The 12,095-nt window shown below is 31.5% G+C and overlaps 1 protein-coding gene across 1 annotated transcript; it reads right to left on the reverse strand.

The window, feature by feature from the left end:
* Positions 1-5,201: 5,201 nt before the first annotated feature.
* On the reverse strand, positions 5,202-10,061 carry LOC126682476 (uncharacterized protein C630.12). The gene is made up of 13 exons (XM_050378190.2): positions 9,856-10,061; positions 9,274-9,324; positions 9,003-9,181; positions 8,417-8,552; positions 7,901-7,997; positions 7,336-7,395; positions 7,138-7,238; positions 6,933-6,967; positions 6,779-6,836; positions 6,503-6,577; positions 6,276-6,433; positions 5,939-6,199; positions 5,202-5,832 (listed from the first exon to the last, which is right to left on the reverse strand). The coding sequence occupies exons 1-13, from the start codon at positions 10,003-10,005 to the stop codon at positions 5,595-5,597; spliced, it is 1,599 nt and encodes a 532-aa protein (XP_050234147.1). The 5' UTR covers positions 10,006-10,061; the 3' UTR covers positions 5,202-5,594.
* Between the last annotated feature and the right edge of the window lie 2,034 nt (positions 10,062-12,095).

A 12,095-nucleotide genomic window follows, 5' to 3' on the forward strand; every position in this document is an offset into this window, starting at 1 on the left:
TGCTACTTTTTAATTTTTTTGAACTAAAACTCCTTTTTATAAAGGGGTTTCAATTAAGATAAATCTAAAAGTGAAGGAGAAAATAATAAATTTTAAATTTTTTAAAAAATAAACTAATTTTGAACCTAAATTCATGAGAGTTATTATAATTATTCCCAATATATGTGTGTATGCAATTGTATGTTTGCACCTAATTAATTGTTAAAGTTGCTAGTGAATAAGAGAAAATAATATAATAGAGTAGAAGTGAGGAAACAGTCAGTTAAATCGCTTATTTCAATTAAATTTCATTAAAGATCGAGGTTAGCTCAATCAATTTAATTTAAATAACTAAAAAACGGTTTAGTTAGGGTTAAAATTATAAGATTCATTTAATCAAATGTATTATATATTAGTATTAGTTTAAGTGGTAAATTCAGTCAGTTTTAGAATTTTGATTAGATCATTTTTGAAATTAAATTTAATAATTTATAGACGTGGTGGACAGACTCTACCTGACTGGAAATTCATCTCCAACCAAACAGACTAGCTACCTCAAAAATGAGGGCAAGTTGCCGGAGCTATGTTCCATAAGCCAAATCTGATGCTTTGTCTTCATTAAACACAATTCCACTTTTCATGCCCACTTTGCCACTTCTCCAATCAATCTATTCTATATTTTATATTCCCACTTTCCTAAATTCAATTATTTTCACACTTCTCATCTCTTCCAAAACTAATACTACTACAATATCATCCACACATCTAGGAATTCATAAACTAAAATAACTTTTACATATACTAGTTTCGCATTACGTGCTATGCACGTGACTCGTAATGTAACTCGTCAATGAACATATTAATAAATTTATTATAATTATATCACTTTTTTATTTATAATTAATATTAAATTAGTTAAAAAATTTTGTAAAAGTAAATATAATATATTCGATTATTAATTTTTTTTCCATACTGAATTTATTGTTCTTTTGGTTTTATAATAACCATAATTAAATAATTAACTTAATTTTATTAATAATATCTTTAAAAATAATAAGATAGAAATTTAAATAATAATATATTGACCAAATACAATATTTTAATTTTATAGTTCAATCAAACTAAAAGATAGGTATTCCTACTAATTTGGAGACAATTTAGTTATTTTTTACATACTAAAAAATAAATTGGAAATAATTTAGCTACATATTCTAATTAGAACTTTAATTACAATAGTGATTAATTAAATAATTAATTAGTTAAATAACTAATTAGTTAATGACTATAAAACCTTTATTTAGTAGTAAACTGAAAAGGATTATTTAGTAAATTTACATGTCCCCTATCCGTGCTTTTATATATAGTATAGATAAAGATTTCATCATTCATAAAAAGAAATTTTTATATTTCTGAAAATCAATTAGACCACCTGAAAAATTTTAGCTTGAAATTACTTCGAACAAAGGGTCAACGCGCCCTCTGAACTTGTGACACGAGGTCATCTAACCCAATTTATACTTTTTTGAGCAGTTAACCCCAAAACTCTCCATTTTTGGTCAAATAACCCAATAATTTGTATTTTTATTAAAAAACCTGAATTTAGAATAATTATATCACAATAATTAAAAAAATATTTAATTACATTTTTGCATCTCTCACCTCCGATTTGTATTTTACGCATTTTAAAAATATAATTATGGGGTTATTTGACCCAAAAATAAAGAGTTTTGGAGTTATTTGCTCAAAAAAGTATAAACTGGGTTAGATGACCCCGTGTCACAAATTCAGGGGGCGCGTTGACCCTTTGTTCAAATTACTTCTTCAAGATTCATTTATATTTTGATTACTTTTATTTTGAATTTATAAATTGCTTTCTTCGACTTTAATATTATCATTTTTTTAAATAGGCATAAATTTCCATTTTTTGTAAATACAATTAATTTTTAAAAATTTAATTCGATTAAAAAGAGTAGTAATCATTTGAATTATAATTACTCTAAATTCTTAAAGCTGAGGTATAATTATTAAAACAGAATGTTAGTATATTTAAAAAAAAATCAAGTGAAAAAGCTGAATTCCAAAAAAAAATGTGTCTTTTGTTAAGCTTTAACCTAGGTAAACTAAAATAAACAATAAAATTGTGCACGTAGCACATAAAAAAATAAAAATAAAAATGAGGTGCTGTAAATTTCCATGCAAATCCCTCAAATATCGAAGCAGACTATAATATAATGTCCATGTCCATGTTCACTTAATTCCTTCAAAACTCAGTAAACCCTTTCTTGACTTGCGAGCTTCAAAACATTGTATATATACTCCCATCTCCCCTTCCACCACCTCTCAAGCTCCTCATTGAGCTTTTTTACTAGTAAACCCTAGTTTTTTTTTTCAACCTCCCCCTCTCCCCCTCATCTTTTTTCACCATCTTCCTATTTTTTCACCATATTCTAAACATTCTACTGTAATCTTGAATCATCAACAATGGCTGGTCAGTTTAAACTCCAAGAATACGAACCCAAGATCACCTCTTCAAAGAAGAAGGGTCTCACCACTAAATGTGCTTCCTTGATTAAACAGCAACGTGCCCGTATCTATATTTTACGGCGTTGCGCCACCATGCTTCTGTGCTGGTATATTCATGGTGATGAATAGTTTATTTGTCATCTACTTATTAATTATGTATACTTTATGTTACTATCAATATGTATATGTTTATATGCTGATCGATCCGGTTTGGTTTCATGAGAGCTAAGGTGTAGCTTATGATCTGCTGAACTTGAACCCATCGTTTTATTAAATTCATCTGTGGTGCAATTATTCCACCAGTTTTTACCCAATTTGGGTTTTTGGAGCATCTACAGAAGAATATTACTGATTATATATGGTTCGTCATCATCATATAGCTGCTTTCTTTGCTGTTTTACCACCGTTCGCTGAATCATCGTCGTCGTCGAGAGTTGGTCGCCTTTTGACAAGCAAAGGGTTTTGATTTCCAGATTGTATTTGGGTAATTTGTAAAATTGTATCTCCTTCTTTTTTAGGGAGTGACATTGTCATTGCCTGTAAAAAGAAAAAAAAACAATGAGGAGAGAAGCTGTAATTGTGAGTTGTAAGTCCATGTAGTTGAATATTAATTGTATTTCAATAAACTTATCTTATCTTTAATTTCTTTGTGAAATTAATTATTTATCTTTTTCGTTATAAAAAAAGTTTACGGAATTATATTCCTCTTTCAGTCAATGTAACACGGAAATTTATCAAGTTTTATATTTCGACATTTTCTTTCCGTTTTTGAAATTTCGAATTACTTTATATTATTGGTTAATTCAAGTGAAACATAGTGTTTTGCCATTTTTTGTTTCAACTTTCAAACATTTATATGTTTATGTACAGCATAGCTTTCAAGAATTTGATAAATCACTAAGGAGTAGGTGGGTGATTTAGGTCGGTTTTACCCAACAACGTGAGCTTCTTAGTGAATTGGTTATTTGACATGATATCAAATCGAAAGGTGTAGTTTGCTTATTTGTTCACATTTTGAGCCTGATGAATGTTTACGTGCAAGAGTGTGCTATAATAATATTAATATTAGAGCATCACCGAACAACTTGAATTTTTAGATGAATTGGTTATTTAACAATGCAAATAGTAAAATAACGTCAAAAAAATACCGAAAAAAATTAATCTTAATTATAAAAAAATGGAATGATCAAAGAGAATTTTTTGAGTAAAGATTAATGGAATATTTTCACAAGTGTAAGTTGAAATGGTATGTATAGGGTAGTGACAGGCGCAAATGATGCAATATTGTCTAGTGTATAAGTAAGCAGGTTGGTCCATCCTACGACACAGATCTTGGCCCATGTTTGGCAGTTGAACACAATCTCTTCTTGTGTTGCTATATATTACAAAACCATAATGGCGACTCAGCAGCATGATTAAAGAATTTGTGTAAGCAAATGGCAAAAATATCAGTAAACATATGTAGCTTTCTGAGTTAATCCTGTAAGATTATGTTTATGTCAAGTTGGGGACAGCTATTTCTTAAATGTCTCTATAGATATGCTCAGATCTTAGACATAACTTATAATTTTGTGTGATCCAAAGTAAATGTTGTTTGACACGTTGTGATTCATAAGATTATAAACATTATTTAATGTGTTACAGATTTGAAAAATTACATTTATGACTGTCACTTTTCTTGCAGGTTAAGTTTCTTGAGATTTGCATTTTGCAGTTAATTTTGAATTTAACTTGAAACAATCAACTGCTATTATGAAACATTCTGAAGTCAAGTCTGTTCTCTTAATTTCAGCATCTGCATAGTCTTTATTCTATTTTATATTCATCGGCAATGTTGCATGAAAATAGAAATGCCTGAAACGGAAAATAGTAAAATAATGTTTGCATGATAATAAGTTACTCCCTCCATTCCACAATACATGTCGTTTTAGAATATTTGAAAAATTCTAAAATACATGACGTTATAGATATTTACACCTCTTTCTACCTAAAATGACCTTCTCTTCTTTTGAGAAAAGGACAACTCTCTAGCTTTTTTTATTAGTGCTCGTGATATGTATAGTCTAGAATCTAGATTATTGAGTCCAAAAATTTCAAAGAGAAGGCTTTATTTCATCTACAAACACAGATTCATTCATCTGAAGAAACTCCAAAGATTATTTCGTGTAGAGTGTATCGTTCTCGCTGTTGCGGCTGAGTTAGGCCGAGATGGCCCTGCTGCTGCAACTATAGCAGCAACGATCTGACATTAAAACCGAGAGAAAACTCGCTGGAACTTATTGATAAGAAAAAGAAAAGATTAGGATATTAAAAATTTGGAACCGATGGAGTTTTTTTTGTGTGAAATGTGAAGGATAATGATTTGTGAAGAAGCAGCAAGGCTCTGCAAAAGAAGAAGATAGAAAGCTATAGTGATTAAGAAATTGGAAAAGAAAAGAAATTAGAAGTTGGTGTTGCTTTTGAAATGGAAGTGAAGGACACCTAATATATTGCTTTGGAATTTGTGTTTTATTATGGGAAAGCTTTTTTCTTTCTTTTGTTTATGAAACTGACAGGCGAGTTATTAGGGGTAATTCAGGAAATAATTTCATAAATTAATGACATCTTAATATGTGTGCTAGAACCTAAAACGACATGTATTGTGGAATGGAGGGAGTATAAAATAAAGTTTCAGAATGGCAAAAGTGTTTGCAGAGAAAGAAATGAAACGCTGAAATATTGGGCTTTGATAAGTTTCTGTGGAAGATAGCTCATTAGTCAACAATACATGCGAAATCAGGACATGAAAATGATGAATTGAAGCTCTGCGCATATGGTTTTTGCCCTCCGAAAATTCACGTTTCAACTAATCATGGCATGAAGTTCTTCTAAGGATTCATGATCAGGACAATTTCAAGTTCCAATTATCCAAGACGAAGATAAACTTACATTTATCTCACAGGCGATCCTGCTCGTCAGTTTTAAAACTGAACTGCCGCAGATTTCTCAGAATGGTGCAGTGCACTGAGATAAAACACTTGAACTTCAAATGAGGAGCTGAAGCAATAAACCCGATGAAGTTTAATCACTTCATTGTGCGCTATTTTTAAATGTCACAGGTCAATCCAATCTTTGAAGAGCAACATCATGTATATGGGTACATTTACAGCGGCAATGACCACAACCATACAGACGGTCCTGATTAGTCTCTGGATAATGATCTTTGTCATTGATTTGCTTGTCTTATGGCTCAATTTTATGTTTGGATCCATATTTCCATCAATATTCACCGATATCTCCATTTCCGGGGTAATGTTTTTTCTTGCTGTTGGCCGCATCACAGCATTACCCCTGCCATCGAGCCAAAATAAAAAGAAAATGAGAAGGGGCAAAAAAGGCAAATATATGTTGCGCATCATACAACTAAAACTCATGAAAATGCAGAGATTTAAAACACCTCTCCACTGAAGCATTATCACCGAGACGTGAAATAGGGATATTCAGAGGTTTCTTCACGAGATGCATGGTTCCTTCCGCATCCCACATCTCCTCATACTCGAAATGCTCATCTTCATTTTTCTCTTTTGTCTCTCCTCTAAACATGCTACTGTAAAATCTGAAACATGCCAGAAAACCACTCGAGTAACGCTCAAAACTTATGCCGCTGGTTGGCCAGAAGAGGAGAGTCAGAAGTGTTAAAACGAAGAGGGCCGCGTACCTGACATTTTGAGCAAAGGAATTAGCAACACAACATATCCACCCATCTAGTTATAGCAATTTAGTGCGATACTAACCATATATAAATGTGTGTTTGCATCGGAAGAAAGCAAAGTTGAGAAAGTAATGCATCTTCTGCAGTGGTTTGATTTGCATTTGCAGCGTTACTAACAGACAATAGCATGAAAGATGGATACAGGTTACCCTGCTGCCAGCTTATGGTCCCTACAGTGTGCTGCATATTATTATCAATTAATCTTTTACCCCGGGCAAAACAAGATATGGCAAACTAACAGGTGATTACCTCTGTTATGGGGTCAGACTTTGACTTATGTATCACAGTACACTGGTCATGATCATGTCCTGATAAAATAAGTTCCTGCAGGAAACCATGAGTATTACTGCCAGCAAAAGGTTGTTCCCAATATTATCTTCAACAACAAGGTGGCCAATTACATAAAATACAGTTATATTTAAAATAAAATTCAAGCTCAGCTTCTCGTATAAAAGAATTAAATATGATGCTAAACGCATATGCAGATAAAGCACTCGAGAAATCAAGGGCGTAAAAAGTGTTTACAGGCTTGAGCAACTCCAGCAATTTGTTCGATGACTCCTCAGTAACATAATTCTGGTACCTGCAGCATCAACAACCAGCAAACAACCAATTAAAATCTAGAATTTCATACAAGTCCCTTGAGATCATTTCATTAGAAAAAGAACAAAAAGCTTACGCTATTTCTTGACTATGAGGAGAATGTGAAATTCGCTGCACATGAAAGAGATATACATGCAAATGAGTACAAGCATGAAGAGGAACATATGCATTTAGATACATAATCCACAACAAGGAGAAGGAGCTCAAAACACATGATAAAAAACAAATTAACAAAGATAACGAGCTAAAAAAGGACTCTCCTGAATTGACAAAAATGATACCTGATTTACAATTGGGGAACTACGGTGAGGGCCACAATCAGTATTATCCCGCCGATACAATGGAATATGGGTCAGTAGAACCCTTGGAATTTGCTGTGTGTCTGGATAAATATTAACAAAAAAAATTGAATTACTAATGTGTAAATTGTAAGCACCAAGTCATTAGTGAAAAACCATAAACAAATACCATATATATACCCTTAGAGGCATTCTTTAAGAACTCCCATGTCATGGAAGAAATATTTCCCTGTGGGTCACCTGAAGATAGAAAAATCATAATCTCTTCAGATTCACGTCGCTTTACAACACCCAATTAATTCCAGGTATTAATTTGTTTAGTGTACATTTACTATGCAGTGCACGAACCACAAAATAAATGTAGCCAGCAACAAAATATAATATGTGATCAAGCAAATCATGTTGCATGATATGATCTTAAATTCATAACTTATTCAGTACAAGCCACATAAATTCAGAAATATTCGTGAGATTAAGGATCCTGATTATAAAAACACTACAAAAGTACCTGAAGAGATCTATATATATATGTCACTGGTTAAAGTGTCATCGGAGCATTACAACTATTTCTGTCATAGAAAACTATGGAATTTTACTAAGCATTTTGCTCAATTACCAGCAAGGATATCTCTGATACCACACCGCTTCAATAGAAATTACCATGCTTAGAAACACATATGTGGTATTAAACTTCAATGTTTGTAAATCAGATTTGCACTGAACATGTAAGAGTTGACTACTTTACCATCAAGAGTCTGAGCATCGACAGCAATAAATTCCACTTTTCCAATTGTAAACCGAAAGTTTCTAGCTCCAAACCCTTCCTCATAGCGTCTCACCACCTGTATGTAAGTGAGTTAAATTACACAAATACAATCCATGACCAAATATAAAATATGCAATTTTTACAAGTGTTCTAATAAGTGTCAACCATATGAAAAGTATAAAAACAAAAAAACCACTCAACTCAAAGAACCCCTTAAACCAGTAAAAAATGGAACCTATTCTTCAGCACTAGGTACTGCAGATAACTAAAACAATCAGCAACCAGTAACTAACAATACAAGGAACAAATCCTTGTAAACTTTTTGAGTGGTGAGGTGCATTTCATTTTCCAATTTCTCCCAAATGAAAATTATTCTCATTGTGTACCGTTCATCAACAAAGATAAAAAAATAAAGTAAATTCCTATTAATTATAAGGAATGTGTATATGTAAAAATTGAAATGGTATATTTGCAATTAATAAAGTTCTAAAGTACCTCTGGTTTATGAGAATTGATGCTTGGATAGCCAATATCATGGTTTCCAGGAATGGAGTACACCTGCATATCTGCATATTTTCCTTCTGCATCCATTCCAAAGATATGCCTATAGCGCCATAGTGATTCCTGCCATCTTATAAGAGGAAACATGTCAAGCACGGACACACAAAGGAGAAATGAACATATAGAAAACGAAGCTAATAAGAAAGGTCACATGAAGGAATTGGACAGAATATAGTATCTGAAAAATATGCTGAAAGTCAAAATTCAGAAAAGCGAAAGGAAGAGCTGGACATTTAGAAATTTTGATCAGTATCGAATATAAAAGTGGAGAGAAGTAAAATGAAAAGAGGATATCGGATATTCATTGCAAGGAGCAAAACAGAAGTTTAATCTAACAAAGATTAAATGTTACAATTCACTTTTTTTAGAATGATCTAAGGGAACAGAAAATGTATTGACATCATGATTCATACTTCCTGACCAAAATTAAATTTCAAAGACAATCCAGAACTGTAAAATGGCAACTTTGTAATGACTTCAACAACATAGCATAGCAGCTGATTGAAGTTCAATGTCTTACTCTTGATCTAATAAATAAGGGCCTCCATCAAAATAATCACCCAAAAACAAAATCACATCAGGTTCCAAAGGCAGGATAGACATGAGGAAAGCCCTGCGCATGTATAAATCAGTATAAAATTGCACTGTCTCCAAAGCAAACGATTTTGGAGGTAAACGAAGCGAGGTTCTGTCCATAATCTGTTATAGTAACTTCATATCAGTTTAGAAAATCCCATATTCAAAAAATTAAAAAAGAATTGTGCAGGAAAAAAGAAGAAGCAAAATATCACCTGTGGGTCAGCTATAACAGCAACTTTTACATAATTTCCTACTCCATTTATCTGTAATAGAATTTACAATACAAAAGTGGCATTTAAGTGAAGCTGTTAAAAATACACAGCTAATCAAAGTGGCTCAAGAACTTGATGATCTGTAATAAACATAAATTTCAAATGTTTTTGGGTACAGGGTACTTGAGTGTCCTGAATGCGTCTCAACGGAAATACCTAAATATTCCACATTCATACTAATTCTCACTCGAGCTAGCTACTTTGCAAAAGGAAAACTCTAATCCCAGCTTTTAAACGGCGGCATACATGAGTGTCAGTTTGAACCCGCGACCTAACTTAAACCAGTAGAACATTTTACCAACTCATCTACGCCTTTGTATAATTCCAAATTATTCTAAAAGTGAGGATTAGTATAAATGCTGGTAAAGGGTACCATAAATTTGGAATATTTAGTCCATCTAGATGCAGTAAACAACAAGACAAAAGGCAGAAACTTTTTAAATTAAGATATACTATCAGATTAACCGTTAAGTAAATGTTGAGGGTTGATTTAGATAGAGAAGGAGTAATTGAATTAATTACCGTAGAATTGAGAGATGAAGATTTTTGGAGATGAGGCCAAGAAGAACACGACCAAGAAGAAGGTACCCAAAATGAAAACATTTCACCGTAAAGAAGCGTCGCCGCCCATATTCCACAAAGCGCCACCGTCGCCTTGTGGTGCTGTTTCATTTCTTTCCTTAAATTTTGCAAATCTTTCCTTTCTTGGGTTTGTTTGTTATACCAAAATAGTTGGGCTTTTTATATGTTTTACGGGTTTTTTCAGCCCAATATCTTTTATACGGGCCAAACAATTTCTTTACTTTTCATACCAGATTTTATTACTTTGTTGACCTAGAATTTTAAATTCTTCTCTTTTTTACGAACTTCCTTCTCTTAGCTCTGAATTGGCGGTTTCTTTTTCTTTTTTCTCTGAAAATAGCAGCTTCTTTTCTTCTTCTCCACACGATTCTTCTTCTGATAGTCGTCGCTCTTCATCAAATCTCAGTGCCGCTCCACTGCCGCCTTCGTTGTGCCGCCGCCGTTTTCTTATTTTTGTGTTTTCTTTTTCAGATCTGAACCGGAATTTATTGTTGGAAGGAATAATAGATATCAGAAGTTTTTAACGATTTTAAAAAGTTTTTTAAAGGCATATGATCCGATTTTGAAACGAAAAGATTCACCGTTCTTCTTATTCTTCTTTTTCATTTTCAGATCTAGAAATTGTTTTATTAACTGTTTTTAAGTCACAGTAATTTTTTTACCATTAAACATGTGTAAAGATTATCTTTAAGGAATGTAATAATAATTTTCATGTACATAAAATAATTTTATGATTTTATGTAATGAAAATATGTTATTTCTGCAGTTTTACTATGTTTGGTTATATTTCTGCGTTTTTTTAATTCTGCAGCACGATTTGTTGATGATGATAGATTGATAAAATTATTGTAATGTTTCAGTGTTGTTGATTTTATGTTAATTTTATGTTGATAATCGGTTGATATTTATTGATTTTAACATTGACAAATAAGATAATGATGTCCGTGAAATAAACTAAAAAAATAAAAATTTAACTGAGACTAGATAATGATATGTTAGCATTGGGAAAGAAGACAAATAAAGATGTTGAATTATTATAATGTTACAATGTTGAAATTGTGTTGATTTTCGGTTAATATTTTGTTGATTTTAACATTGGTGAAAAAAAACAATAATGATATTGAATTATTATAATGTTATAATGTTGATCCTGTGTTGATATTGTGTTGATGTTATGTTGATATCAACATATGTAATAAACTAACTGATTCAAACTTTTCAATCTTTTTTATACTAATTTTTATTTTTTCAACATTTTTTCAATTTAATTTCAATTTTTTTATTTTATTTTCACATATAATGTGTTTTTTTGGTTGATGATAAAATCAACTAAATATCAACATAATATTAACGCAATATCAACATAAGATTAACATTGTAACACCATAATAATTTAACATCATTATTTTCTTTTTCACAAATACTAAAATTAACAAAATATCAACCGAAAATTAACACAATGTCAACACTGTATCATTACAATAATTCAACTTCGTTATTTGTCTTCTTCCATGATGATACCATATTATTATCTAGTCTCAATCTAATTTAATTTAATTTTTTAGTTTATTTCACAGACAATATTATTTTATTTGCCAATGTTAAAATAAAAAAAAATCAGTTGATAGCAACATAATATCAACATAAAGTCAACATAAAATCAAAAACACTGTGATATTACAATAATTCAGCAATCAATCATCATCAACAAATCGTTCTGCAGAATTAAAAAAAACGCAGAAACACAAGAAAAATGCAGAAATAACATAATTTTATTACATAAAATCACAAAATTATTCTACATAACATGAAATGAGTATTAGATTCTCTAAAGATACTCTTTTATACATATTTAATGATGAAAAAACAGTAAACAATTAACAAATTACAGATCTGAAAATAAAAAAAAAGAACAAAAAAATTCAAATCTGAAATCAAAACGATAAAAGAAAGATGACGGCGAGACGAAGACGGAACGGCGGAGGCAGAACGATGGAGGTGGAACGAAGGAGGTGGAACAATGGAAGAGAAACGATGAAAATAGAACAGCGGAGGCGGATTGGTGCGAAGAACAAAAGGTGAGTTAAGAGAGAGAAAGGAGAGAGAAAATTGAGGAGAGAGAAAAATATTTGGTTTATGAGGATTTGATTTGGAGTAGAAAATATATTTTTTCCGTATAA

This window comes from Mercurialis annua, linkage group LG5, assembly GCF_937616625.2.
Source record: "Mercurialis annua linkage group LG5, ddMerAnnu1.2, whole genome shotgun sequence".
Classification (NCBI taxonomy): Eukaryota; Viridiplantae; Streptophyta; class Magnoliopsida; order Malpighiales; family Euphorbiaceae; genus Mercurialis; species Mercurialis annua.